The sequence below is a fragment of the Heterodontus francisci genome, chromosome 2 (assembly GCF_036365525.1).
Source record: "Heterodontus francisci isolate sHetFra1 chromosome 2, sHetFra1.hap1, whole genome shotgun sequence".
Lineage (NCBI taxonomy): Eukaryota > Metazoa > Chordata > Chondrichthyes > Heterodontiformes > Heterodontidae > Heterodontus > Heterodontus francisci.
The window spans coordinates 194,990,561-195,004,994 of NC_090372.1; the positions used below are offsets into that span (position 1 = coordinate 194,990,561).

A 14,434-nucleotide genomic window follows, 5' to 3' on the forward strand; every position below is an offset into this window, starting at 1 on the left:
GCCTTTTTATTAACAGAGAATTTTCAGATGTGAATGTTGGCACATTTGTAACTAATAGCATGGTTTCAACCAAAGTCTTGCCCTTGCTTTTAGCAGTAAGCTCAGCAAAAATAGTAAAGAACAATTGCTTGTTATAAACAGTTAAACCCTTGTCCATAGTCAGTCGAGAGAAACTCATGCCATTTTGCTCAGGGTGGGATGAAGACAAAAATTGAGTTAATTACTAGCCGGCTAAGTTAGTTTTGTCAAAACTGAAACTGTACATTGAATAGCAGTGGATTTAAGGAGGAACGTGGGACATGTGGCTGACTCTTGTTGGCAATTCTGATCCCAACCTGACCCAACTCCCCTGATCTGATTCCAAGGGGTGCCTCACAAACCCACTTGAATCAAGTCACAGCCATTCTTAATATGGAGAGGGACGTCATATGTGGCAAAATATACAAGTGTCAGTATTTTAATATGCAAAGGTGAACTAACTTGTGGCTAATGCGTTTCACTTCTTTTGCTGGCCCTCTTCATACTGCATATGTGCTCATATCATTTGGTATTTCTTAAGATGAGCGTGGGCACTCATAGTCCCATTCTGTGAATGAATACTAAGAGATATGTGAGTTGGTCAACTTACCTCCCTTTCCTATCAGGAAGAACCTAATGATCTGTGATGCACTTTCACAATTATGACTTGTCTGGTAAATTGTTTTCTTTTCTCCCTGATTATTCTCCAATTTTCTTCTCTTGTCTCCTTTCCTGAATTCATTGATTCCATTTTAGGGGATGGTTATCCAAATGACTATCGCTCTCTGATATCTAGGCCACCTGGCCATTACTCATGTCTGACAGTGACAGCTGGCAGGCTACTTCACAGTGAATAATATCACAGCTAAGCCCAATTCCATCCTCAGCCAGGCTCCACACTTACAGAAGACAATCAGATTGTCGACTGGCAGTCACTTGTCACCCTGCCTCAGCTGGAAGCCCTTTTGCCTCTGAGTCAGAAGGTTATGGGTTCAAGTCTCACTCCAGAGTCTTGAGTACATAATTTAGGCTGACACTCCAGTGCAGTACTGAAGGAGTGCTGCACTGCCAGAGGCGCAGTCTTTTGGATGAGACATTGAACTGAGGCCCAACTGCCCTCTCAGGGTGAATGTAAAGGAACCTGTGGCACTGTTTTGAACAGCTGGAGAGTTCTCCCTGGTGTCCTGGCCAATGTTTATTCCTCAACCAACATGTAAAATCAGATGATGTAGTCATTATCACGTTGCTGTTTCTGGGAGCTTTCTGTATGCAAATTGGCTGCATGGGCTGCATTTTCATTCCAAGGTCCTGATCCCGACCCAAGGCTGAATTCCGGTTTGGGAATGCGGGTGGCGGGATTCTGGAAGCGATTTTTGAGGAGGTGGCCAATTAACTGGCTGCCTCCAGGAGCCCCGTCCAATTAAGTGTAGCGGGCAGGCTCCCGAGAATGGAGGATCAATAGGAGGCCCTCCAACACTGAAATATTGGCAGCCCCACCATCAGAGACGGAAGAGAAGACCTTAAAAAAACTTAAAATTACTAAGAGGCCACAGCTACCAGGAGGGGAACCCCTCTACAGGACGGCCAGTGGCCGGAGCTTTGGCTTTCTGTCAATCGCAGCTGTGGGGGTGGGTTTGGAGGGGTTAAATTGTAGGATGGAGCACAGGCCCCTTGGTCTGCTGATGGGAGGCCGCTTCCATCCCTGGGCTGGCTTTTGGTCTCAGCAGGGGTGCCCGTCTGCCAGCTGGAAAATTCCAGTTGGCATTGGCAGAGTGGCCTTAATAGATCCTTTAGGTTGCCTAATTGGCTACTTGCCTCTTGCGGGTGGTAGCCACCACACCCCCCCAGCCCCCACCGCCACACCTTCTCCCCTCCCCGTCCACCGATCCAGCCTGTTCAAAAACGGCCCTGAGGTGGGAAAATGCTGGCAAACTGGCATGCTGGCCAGCAGCAAGAAATTGCAGGCTCTTCTGCCTCCTTGCTGACTCCCACAGCCCTTCGAAAATCCGGCTGTATATTTCAATACAGTACTTGATATTGAAGCATTTGGGATGTTCTGAGGTTGTGAAAGGTACTATATAAGTGCAGCTCTTTCTTGCTTTCTTTCTTTCAATCAGGAGCTGGGCCCCTGACTGATTCTTCATTCCTTAATCTGTAACCCTGCCCCAACTGAGATCAGTTAGTACCGCACAGACCAGGCATCCATCCCGGAATCGTCCTGGTCTAATCAGCTCAGAACTAAAAGTTTGCCTCTTATCCAAAGGGGTGACTTGCTGTTAAATCCTAAATAGCATTTTTATGTGAGGCATTTAACGTTAGTTTTTGACTGAATAAATATTGCTCTTAACCCTTCAAGGATCATAGTATTTCAGTAGCATATCTTAAAAATCCAATCAAATTTGCTTGGCAGGGATTCTCCCTTAGGCAAGCTTCCTTCGACAAATTGTTCCCATTAAAAAGAAAGCAAGATGCGAATGAATCTGCTAAATATTCACTTTGATTGTCCATCTTTATTAACCATGCAGCCTTTAACTGGCATTTACTGGTATATATTGGTGGCATTTTAAACAGAGGCAGGCAGTTGAGTCAACACTTTGATAACATAACAAATGTACTAATAATTCTCACCCTGCGCTAACAATAAGGAAACCTCCCCCCAACCGGGAGCACCTATAGGCAATCTGCACAGTGCCCTTCCACAAAATTTGCTGAATGTTAAACGGTCGCAAAATTGCGTGCACTTGGATTTCCGATGGTCCGAGGCTCTCTGCTGGGCACGCAAGGTCAGAAATTTCCTTTGCGGTGTCCGGCCTCAGGAGCAGTCAATGTTAGAAAACAGTTTTCAAATTACAAATGCCCTTCAGCCGGCCGAAGGTTAGCACAGATAAAGATGCTGTTGTTCTGACTCGTGCACATAGACCTGCTTGAAGATACAGCATTTCGCTATTCCCAATATATGTGAGCCAAGGAGATCATAGTGGGATGGGATGGGGGCAGTGGTGAGGGGGTGGGGGTGGTGGAGGCAGTGGGGAGTGGAATGGGATGGGGTGTGGGCAGAGGGGTGGAATCACATTTAAGGGTAAAAATAACGGTTGGCCTTGATAGTATTTAATGTGTTTTTTGACATTCTCTTTATTTTAAATGGGTTAAAAGCCCCACCAACATAGTGAATATAGTGCTATCAATGCCAACTTTGATCTACATTTGTTAATTTTTACATTTGATCATTATGTATTTACACTAGACACTACAGCAAAACGGAAATCAGCTTCCACTGAGGCTTGCATCAGAAGCTGAAATGAAGATTATAGTGGGCACCAGAGGCAAAAGATTACAGCTGTTATTGTCAAAACACACAATGCTGGATGGTGTAAAAAATTACTTTAAAAAATAAAATAAAAACAGAGCTTGGGATTTCTAGAGAAGGTGAAGGCTAAAAAAGAACATTCAGAGCAGTGCGCATCCTGTTAGGCAGTTGCTGCTGGCTGCTCTGTCCATCTATAGCCAGAGTGTGTTTGTTTCTTGCCGAGGGTGGGAGTCGTTTTTTCCGATTTCCATCCATCGCCGATTGCTGAAACAATGCGTCACTGACTGGTCTTTGCAGAAAAAAAAAAGATATGAAACTCTCAATTGAGAACATGTATTGAAAACTGATCACCTTAATCAAACGAACTGCCCGTTCTGCTCAGACCAGCCAACATGCAAGGGCCTGAGATCAATCAGTTTCTAATACAGGCAGTGGATTAAAGCCAGAATAATTACCTCAGAGTCCTGTGAGGGACGTGTTGATTTGGTTTTGGTAGAATTAAAGCTGTAGGCCGTATTTACCCCTCTGTTTAAATTGTACCTTGCTGTGGCAGCTATTCTTTCAGTAAATGTGAAGGCTAGTACAGTGTGAAAGAACTCATTTTGTCAAGTCTTTGGGCCTGCCATCTCCAGCTGTCACAGGAAGAAACAATAGGGGAAACACAGAAGGAGGGGGATTGAATAGAAAAATAAACTGAAGAGCCCTCCCAAGATTTGTCATCTGCATCTGACATGGCTTCTACCCCCCCCCCCCCCCCCTCACCCCCCCCCCCCCCCCAACAACTTTCCTTTCTTTCCCTTTCCTGTTTGCTGCAGCTGTTACCTTATACAAGCTCGTCTAATCCTACCAATAGCTAATTAATATGCTTTGTACTTTATATTCACCTTTCCACCCAGTGCTTTTTTTTGTACCCTTAGTCTGAATCTATATCCCTTTTCTCGGATGTGGTCTCATTTAGTTTGATCCTCAAATTTTGTCACTCTCAGCTGACATCATGAATGGTGCCAAGGGAGGATAAAGACAAACAACATTGTGGAAACTTGCACACGGCCAACAGAAAAAAAAATTGAGCAGAGTACAAACAGAAATCTCAAGCAGCTTTACAAATGAGTGACAAAATTGATATCCATTCATATTCACACTCATGTAAGGTTTATTAACAGAAATGCTTCTTATCCAATTACTGTCAGCAACATGTGGAAGCATCACCATAGCAACCAGTGGATATGACATGTGGTATAGACAGGGGCTTTGGGGCTGGGCAATATAAGGAGGGGCTCGGACCACTACTTTGTGGTCAAAAATCCATCACCCTCTCACACATGGTTGATTGTAAGACGGAGAGGCCACAGAAGAGAATCCTGTGCTTTCCTTTTTTTTCTCCACCTCCTCCTCCTCCTCTTTCTTGTGAAGTTCAAACCACTGCAAGCATTCCAGCTGAAGCAAGAAGGCAGCTGCCGGTATCATTCCTGTGAAAGATGGATGGTAGACGTTTAATATCTGAAGCTAAGTGCAAGAAGCAAAGAAGAATGAAGCATTCAGGTCAAGTCTTTCAACCCATTCATTCCGTTAAAAGGATAGTAACCTAAAATCTTTGAAACAGAAAAAATATTAGGAATGGAATCAGGTATGTAATCTTGTTACATCTAATGATCAGATTGTCTCAGTTTGTAGTTATTTAACTGTGAGGATCCTTTATAATTACTATGTTTTTTTAAAATTTCGCTTTCAAAATCTTTTTTCTTGTGAAGTGCCAATTCAGCAACAGTAACTTTCTTTGAATTGTAGTAGGTTTGGGTGAATTGCCTTGAGTGGATCCTCCGGGTGTATTGGAATATTTGCTTGTGTGAGTGTGCTTAGCAATAATAGGGCTCTCATTTTCATTAATTCTGCATCAGTCAGTTGGCAGTGGGGGTTATGGGGGGAAGGGTTGGAACTGCATTTCAAAAGAATCTTAAAAGTAGCTTTGAAATGTTGGTGCAATTTGCGGTCTGTTTTGTTCATTGAAAAAGAGGTAAGCCTTAGTCGACACACATCGCCGATTCCTCTGTAATATTTTCTTTGTTCAGGTGGAGCCAAACAATATCTAAAGTTTAGAAGGTTGGAAGACAAAATAAAAAAAAAACAGCAGGCAAAGTGGCATTTTTTCCACTTACTGATGATGTGGGCTGTGGTGTTAAGGTCACCGAAAGATCACTGTGTCTCCTCATATGAATAGGTCTGTGCCTTTCGTTATGACCTTTCTCAGTGATTTGAATAAGCCAAACCTCCAGAAATCCTTCTGCCCTTTGTCTTTTTGATTTCTGTAATCCTTTATACCCTCACTCAAGAGAATAAATGTCTTTAAATCCCTTGTCTTGGCAGATTTTTTTTTGAAAAGGTAAAACTATTAAATCCGACCCCGTTTCGTTTGATAAATTGATGCCTCGTTGTTTTGCATGTGCAAAAGAGAAAAAACTCACTCAAAAATAAAGCAGAACACTGAGAGCATTCTCCAGTATCGTGCTTGTATGCTATGCACCATGGTAACGTTTAAAAGTTTCTTTTTTGGGGAGGATGGATAACGAAGGTGATCACAAGAAGAAAAAAAAAAGAAACGAAAATTAACTTTACAAAATTTCAATATCGTGTGGCACTATTACGGCAACTGTTGATTAAATAGAAATTTATATTGAAAAAGATGGTTTAAATATTAACTGGTCTATCTTTTCGGCTGCAATGAATGATGAATTTGCAAGTACAATTTTCAATGATATAGAGGGACAATGGTTTTCAGGGCACAAAGCTTTTTTTTCTCTCTCCTGCAGTTTTAAATGACAATGCCTCATGTTTTAGTAATAACTTTTTGAAAGGATTTTGTAATGTCAAGTGTTAATACACGATTATTTCTGCTTGATTGAACACATTTAATATATTTTTTTCTTTTTAAAGAAAAACACACAAAAGTTTAAATATTGATGGGCAAGGGAGGGAGTGAAAATGCTTTTGGGCTTTTCTTTGGATTATTTCCTTCATCTTAGAGGAGAATTATAGCGCCACCGAGTATTTAATTTATTAAAGCCTACTGAGCAACGATAAAAAGGTTATACATATCCAATGAGCACATCATGCTCACCCTCTGAATCCCTCAAAAAAAAAGCTTGGACCGCAGATTTTGCTAAAGTGTTTTTAATGGGCCCCGAGACTGGGATCAAACATCTGCATGGACGTAGACGGAGAGCCATCTTGCTCCAAAAAAACCAGTAAAATATGCCAAACTTGCTGAATTAACAGACTTAACTTGTGCCCTCTTGTGTTGCTGCTGGTCAGCTGTTAGCTTCCTTCCTTGCACGAATAGTTCTTATTTCCTCAAGATTTTTGGTTTTAAAAAAATCATTCCAGAGTGCACATCCTCTATAGGAGCTGCTTGCACGGATTTGGGGTTTTACCTAAAAATTGCACTTTGGGCCCACAGTAGTAAATGAGTCTTTACTGTTGCCCTAATATCCTGAAGTACCAGAGCTTGTTGAGCACCTTTAGAAACATAGGAACAGGAGTAGGCCATTCAGTCCCGTCAACCTGAACCCCCATTCATTTAGATCATGGCTGATCTGCACTTAAACTCTATTTACCCAAATCCCTTGAAATCCTTACCCAACAAAAAGCTCTGGGGATCTCAGTCTTGAATGCGCCAACTGTGTCAGCATTCACAGTCTTTTGGGGCAGAGAATTCCAGATATCAACTACTCTTTGTGTGAAGATGTGCCTCCTCATTTCCCTCCTAAATAGCCTAGCTCTAAATTTAAGATTGTGTCCCTTTCATTCTTGATTCCCCCTTCCCCCCGCCATCACAGGAAATAGATTCTCTACATCTACCTATTGAATCCTTTTCTTAAAATTTTAGACACTACTGAACCCTTTAACATTTTAAAAATCTATTTTATTTCTGCTCTGGTTCCTTATAATATTCTTCAAAACAGTAGCACTGGCAATACTGACCTCCCGCGTGTTTCCTTTGTTTTCTAATGAAACGTATAATTGTAGAAAAACCGATAGGGGAGATATTTCAAGTGGTCCCTAAACTTATTTTTTACAATTTGTTCTGTAAAATTAAGAAATTAATTCATAGACAATTCAGCTTCCAACTCCAGGAATGAACAACAGCACTGAACCTTGCCCACAATTAAATAAGATAGCTAAATAAAATGCCAGTTAAATATCCTCTTGTACAGTTTTTAAAAAAAAAATCAGTTATCAAGAAAAAAATGTCAATCTTGAATTCAAATTGAAAGGATGCGGCAAGATGGACAGAGAGGATGGTGACGTACATAAATATAGCCAACCTGGTCAAATTAATGGCTTCTTCTTAACTCAGTTAGACTGTTCAACATCCAGCATGCAATCTCGGATGTCTTGCAAAAAGTAATCACCACAGTTTTTTTCTGGGAGATACTATTCTACAAATCACAAAGGGATTCTCTGAGTTTTAAACATAAGTATTCATATGAATCATTTGTTTATAGTAATTCCAAGCATATTTTAGTTGGAGTACAAAAAACACAATAAGTTTCTCTTTTTAATTTCTTGCAAAAGAAATGCCGCTGAAAACTCAGGCCAATCTCCATTAATCTCCATGATATTCCATCAGAAGGTGAAGACTGGCTGTAACCATCATTTTATAGTCCACTTCATCCTTTTTACAATGGTGTCCAACTGAACTGCGCAGTGTGCACTATCCATAAAACATCCTTAAACTCTTCCCAGCAACATTTGTACATATAACAGGATAATAAAGTGGGAAATAAAACACCTATCTCAATATACATTTAGTGACATCATTTTATGGCTCAGAGATCAAATCATTTTTCTAATATAGTTTCAAGGCATTGACTGATTTGAGTCAGTAGCTAAAATACATAAGCTCCTCTCTTCATCACTTCTTGCACAATGCGCTGAAATTCTTTAATCACAGAACATCATCCACCATTCAGGGTGTGAAGAATATTTCCAATATCAGGTATTTAAAAGGAAAGCAGAGCATGCTATTAACTTAGGAAACTCAACAGATTTCCGTGTGATGTTTATGGTGGGATTGCAGTCCTCCATTCCAGTTCATACAGATATATTTATGCTGTTTGTTTTGAAAAAAAAGTGTGCTTAAAATTAGAGTATATGGCATTTTTTCTCTTTGTATGTATTCTGTAAGAATATCTAATTAAACCCATGCTTGCTGGATGCAAAATCGTTTGAAACTACCACAAAAAAGGATTTCCTCCCCACCCACCACTCAAAACCACTAACATTTTAAGTATTCAGCTTTACTGAGAATGATGTGAAGGTTGCTCAAAAGGAAAAGATTGACAGCGCTAATTCAGGTCTTTTATAGCTCAAGGTTGGCTGTTTCGGATGAATGTAACTAGCCAGGCAAATCTATTAAAGGACTAAAATCATTCGAAACTTCATGAATTTCCAAGCAGTAACTTTTTCTTCTTATTTTTATCATCCACATTAGAAGACATGATATCTTTCCCTTTTCGAAAATGCCAAACCTTCAAAGCAAAAAGCTTTAGGTTTCTGCTCTATTAAGGGGCCAGCTCTGCTTCACAGATCGTTCAGTGAACGGCCAAGAATAAAGATTTTGTTTTTTATAAGTGGTAGAATGACACCCGGGAAGCAGGATTTCCAGCACAGATACATTTAAAAAAAAACAATTCTGCATGGCTTAGCACTGGGCTGCTGTCAATCCACCTCCCAGGGTACACAATGCCTCACAATCCTTCTCTGCAGTACATAGTCAAAGCAGGAAGATCTCGGAGCCTTTATTCAGTGTGAGCTTCCCATTAACTTGTGCCTCAGCAGCAGCTAATCCAGTGGACTGAAGACAAGAGGGCTAATTAGGGACAAGCTCCGACTGTCGAGCCCACTGATAATTGCTCGGTGGCCTTTATGGTGTAAAGAACTGAAATGGACTGGGCTTGAACCAACTCTCTATACATTGCTTACAAGCGTAAATTAGACGTTGGCTATGTCAATGCTGAGCAGAAAATTACTAACAGAATAGTAGAGATAATGAATAGGTTGGCTAAGCATTCCGGAGTTAAATTAAAAAATCCATTTGTAACCAAGTGAAAATAGGTTCTAGAAAGAGTGCTAATCGTTCCCCGACTTGCAACAACTGGGCTGGCTTTAAATTAATTTCTCTTGGAAATTGCAAGGAAGGGAGCGCAAAAATGAATCTTGCCCTTATTGATAAACTTACTTATTTTTCATCTGCATTTGTGTTTTTTTTAAATTGTTACTAATATATCTAATGATGAAAGTTGGCATGGATGAATTGCTGTACAATCTTGCAATGGGAATGAACAAACAGAAATATGACCAATGCAATGTTGTTTTACAGAAAAAAAATCACACCCACAAATAATATCTGTAACGCAGTTTTATTTTTACCCATTTCTTCTTCCCCCCCCCCCACCTCCCTCACTTCAGAAGAGCAAACTGCTGGCTTTCCCTCACCAGGCAAACGAAGAGGACTCGACCAAATTTATTATCTTAACAATAATCTCCATCGTCTGCATCATTGGGGTCCTTGTTGCATCAGGGGTCATTTACTGCCTCAGGCATCACTCTCACCAGAAACTGAAAGAGAAGCTGGGCACGCTGGGACATGATGCCACCGCTGTTTCAGATGCCACGAATGCCTACCAGGTAATAATTATCTTTATTTGGGGTTTGAACAGCCATTCATAGCCTTTGCATGAATCTGAACCCACCAAAAAATGGGAGAAATGGTAATTATTTCCTTATCATTTCAGTGTCCATTGTACTTCGAGGCATTATTTTGTAATGGAGCATAATTTACAGCCTGGTTCAGTCTAGTTTCTATTCTTTTCAGATGTGTCTGTGATTGAGTGATGGTTAAAAAAACAAGACCAGCTAACAGTGCATACCTTTTTCTTTGACAATCCATAAGGGTTTTACTGGGCTGCTCCTCTGCTATCAACAGTAAACCAAATTTACTTTGTTAACGGGACACATCTAATCAGAAAAAATATTAAAATTAAAGTATTAATTCAACAAATCAAAAGGAATCTTCTAAAACTAAATGATATTATTAGGAAATCTATAAGACACTTCAGTGCTGTGAACAGTGCATTGATTCAAGATTATATTCAGGCCTTTTTTGTTTGATTGCTTGAGTGCATGGATCAGTGCTGTGAGGCTGGACTGAAGGAGAGAGAGAGAGAGCCAAAGCAGGTCCCTGGCCATTGGTTTGCCCTCCTGTGCAGTAAATTGCATTTTGTGGCCATCTTTCCAGCCCATATCACAAGTCAGGTGGCCAGTGATCGTTCCGACTTGAAAATCTGCTGGCAATCTTCTGGAGGAGAGACAGTCGAAATTAGGTGTTTCTTGTGGGAAACATGCCTGCATCCTTTATATGAACTCCATTGGTCTCCAAAAACACTGCCACATTTTCAAAGAGTTGACCAAGAATATAAGATTGATTAGTCATGTTTTCGGAGTGAGGATTAGAGCTATATGTTTGTATGTTTCATGAGGAAAGGGAGTGATCGGAAGCTGGAAGGGGGAACCAGCTCCCACAGTGATTCCTCACACCAATAGATTCTGCCCACAAAACCAAAGGAACCTGTGGCAAGAGTAAACAATTACCAATCTCTCAGATAAGAGTTTACTCTTCTGTTCTCCTATCTGATCCACTGGATGAATGATAAACAAAGGGGACACTTTTCAAACCATTTTCGGGCAGTCGCAGTACGCGGTACTAGGATGTTCATCAGCATGTTTTAAAATAATGAATCTAATCATTTAAAAATAAGTATGTATTTATATATATATATAATACAATAAAAAGGAAAAGCTAAGACTGCCAATGTAGTGTGGACAGTATGTTAAAAGTCATCAGTGAAAACAAATCAAAGTACATTTGTTAAAAGCCACCTCATAAAATAAATCTAAAAGAACCGAGACCATAAATTCAGCACTAAGAATCACCAGTGGAATTTCTGTATTTAATAGTAAAGAGCTTTAGTCATTTAAATTGCCTCATCTTCCTGTTCAAATCAATGAAATGAGAACTGGTTTCTAGAAATTGAGCACGGGAGGAGCCGGAGGCTTCTCACAGCAATGAAAATGAAAATATTTTAACGTTCATTAATCTCTCTATTTCCCATAATGCCGAAGATCACTAAGAATTTGAATCTAGTTGTAATCTAGAGTACAGCAATTTATCATTCAAATTGGAAAACACCACAGGCTGTCGGCTGCATATATGCTAGGCTGTCTCTTCCCCTTACACAAAAATAAATAGATTAGCTTTGTTTATCAGATGTAACCAATAGTAATAATCATCCTAAATGATAGACAAAAAAAAAAACACTGAAAGGGAGACCTATAGGTGTCCCTATAACTTTAGGATCCTAGAGAAGCTGGAAGTATATCTGATAATTTGATCTGAATAAACTTGAGTTGACATTAATAAGCAAGCAATTATTCTAGTCGTCAGGTGTGGGAAAGCTCCATGCCGCAAATTCAGCTGCAGTTTTTTAAAATGACAAACTGAATTTGTTAGCGTTGTTGCTCCCATTTGGTACCAGTGACGATCACGGAGATAGTGTCAGAACAATGCTTGGCTTTAACTTCAGAGTAAATTGTTGAATACTAATATTTGTGTTAGTGCTCATAAAAAAAATCTATATCATTAGCAAAAACATTGAGAAGAAAGGCCAAGGCAAGAATAACATTACAAGAATAAATCAATTTGGGTTAAAATTTGTATTTGTAATACTGCTGAAACAGTTTCATGGAGACATCTTAAAATGTGGGACGGGGATAGGGTTGGAATCTAATTTCCACATCATTTAAACACATCCAAACCCTGATTATTATGAGCAAAAGTTTCACTGGATGACAGTCCGAATTAATTATATTGGTAATTAAACATTTTTCCTCAGTGCTGGATTTGTTTAAGTTTCTGCTTATGACCTTTTCGCCTTTCCTCCTGAGGGCCCAGCAGTTAAGTCCATATTGATTTTATAATGAGCTCAAGTTCAGTTAATAAGGAAGCAGATCTTATATTTATTGGGCAAATGACAGCTATAGGTGAATAGAGATAGAATAGAGAATGTATTGTGAGAGGCGTGCAGCCGGGGGAAGGTCTTTCAAAGGGGTTTAGGAGAGTGAGGGAGAAATGCATGAGACAGTAAGTGGAGCTCTTTTGCACGCATCACATCTATCTCTGCTGCCATTAGATAGTGATTATCAATGCGTTGACACACCAAGAATTGATGTTCTGTGGCATTCAACAATACTTAGCTGGTTGAAGCTGATGTATCAAATAGCTTCTTGTTTAATAAGCGAATTGAAGTTGATTTTGTTCCTCTGATAGCTGAAATGCACTGCTGTATGTGGTACTGAGTCAGATAGACCAGATGGCCCCAGATTTGATCTGTGGTGTTGATTAGGTTAGCTGACCTCAGAAAGGGCAGTAGTTGGGATGATACAAACGGTCACAGTGCCTCTGGGCTGGGGAAGAGAAGGATTCCTCTTCCTGATTGCTATCCATCAACTCCAGCTGGAACTGTAGAACAAAGAGAACAAAGAACAAAGAAAATTACAGCACAGGAACAGGCCCTTCGGCCCTCCAAGCCTGCGCCGATCCAGATCCTCTATCTAAACATGTCGCCTATTTTCTAAGGGTCTGTATCTCTTTACGTCCTGCCCATTCATGTATCTGTCTAGATACATCTTAAAAGACGCTATCGTGCCCGCGTCTACCACCTCCGCTGGCAACGCGTTCCAGGCACCCACCACCCTCTGCGTAAAGAACTTTCCACGCATATCCCCCCTAAACATTTCCCCTCTCACTTTGAACTCGTGACCTCTAGTAATTGAATCCCCCACTCTGGGAAAAAGCTTCTTGCTATCCAACCTGTCTATACCTCTCATGATTTTGTACACCTCAATCAGGTCCCCCCTCAACCTCCGTCTTTCGAATGAAAATAATCCTAATCTACTCAACCTCTCTTCATAGCTAGCACCCTCCATACCAGGCAACATCCTGGTGAACCTCCTCTGCACCCTCTCCAAAGCATCCACATCCTTTTGGTAATGTGGCGACCAGAACTGCACGCAGTATTCCAAATGTGGCCGAACCAAAGTCCTATACAACTGTAACATGACCTGCTGTTGGATGAGGCTGGGATTGCATGTGACTGAACAGTCTTGACAGTGTGCATTGTCCATGTTCACACGTGGAGAAATGATCACTTGGGCAAGGTACAAGAGGGCTGTTATGGCCAGTGGAACGGTATGCACCAAGCGTCAGCACCTCGAGAGGAGGGGAAAAAATAAAAATGAAAAATACTTAATGCCAGGTTGACTGTTTCTTCAAAATTCTAATTTGCAGTTTGTGATTAAAAGGAGGATTAATTTGTTTTAGTGACTAGGAACCCAATACTAAGTATGATTCGATAGTATTAAGTCATAACAAATAGAGGTAAATGGGTATGATTTAATTGCCATTATGGAGTCGTTGTTACAGGGTGACCAGGACTGGGAACTGAATATTCTGGGATATTCATCATTTAGGAAGGATAGGCAGAGGGGTAAGGGAGGTGGGATAGTGCTGTTAATAAGGGACGAGAGGAGTATAATAGAGAGGGAGGATCTTAGATTGAAGGAGCAAGATGTAGAATCAGTTTGGGTGGAGCTAAGAAACAGCAAGGGGCAACAAACATTGGTGGGAGTTGTTTATAGGCCACCAAACAGTAGTGGTAATGTTGGGCACGGTATAAATCAGGAAATTAGAGCTGCATGTAGCATGGGCAATATAGTAATAATGGGTGACTTCAATTTACATATAGGCTGGGTAAACCTAATTAGCACTAATGCTGTGAAGGATGAATTCCTGGAGTGTGTACGAGATGGTTTCTGGAACAGTTTGTTGAGGAACCAACTAGGGATCAGCTATTTTAGGTTTAGTATTATGTAATGAGAAAGGGCTAATTAATAACCTTGCTGTAAAGGAGCCTTTAGGAAATAGTGACCACAATATGATAGAATTCTACATTAAGATTGAAGGGGATATAGTTCATTCGGAAACTAGGGTCT

The 14,434-nt window shown here is 40.5% G+C and overlaps 1 protein-coding gene across 3 annotated transcripts in view; it reads left to right on the forward strand.

The window, feature by feature from the left end:
- ptprn2 (protein tyrosine phosphatase receptor type N2) overlaps window positions 1-14,434 on the forward strand; it is a 1,372,445-nt gene that overhangs the window by 905,012 nt on the left and 452,999 nt on the right. For all 3 annotated transcript variants that reach the window (XR_010969405.1, XM_068015003.1, XM_068015004.1), the window contains one exon: window positions 9,794-10,012. Coding sequence is in view for 2 of the 3 variants with exons in the window: in XM_068015003.1 (XP_067871104.1) it covers window positions 9,794-10,012 (219 nt within the window). In the remaining variant the exon portion in view is untranslated. The remainder of the gene's footprint in view (window positions 1-9,793; window positions 10,013-14,434) is intronic.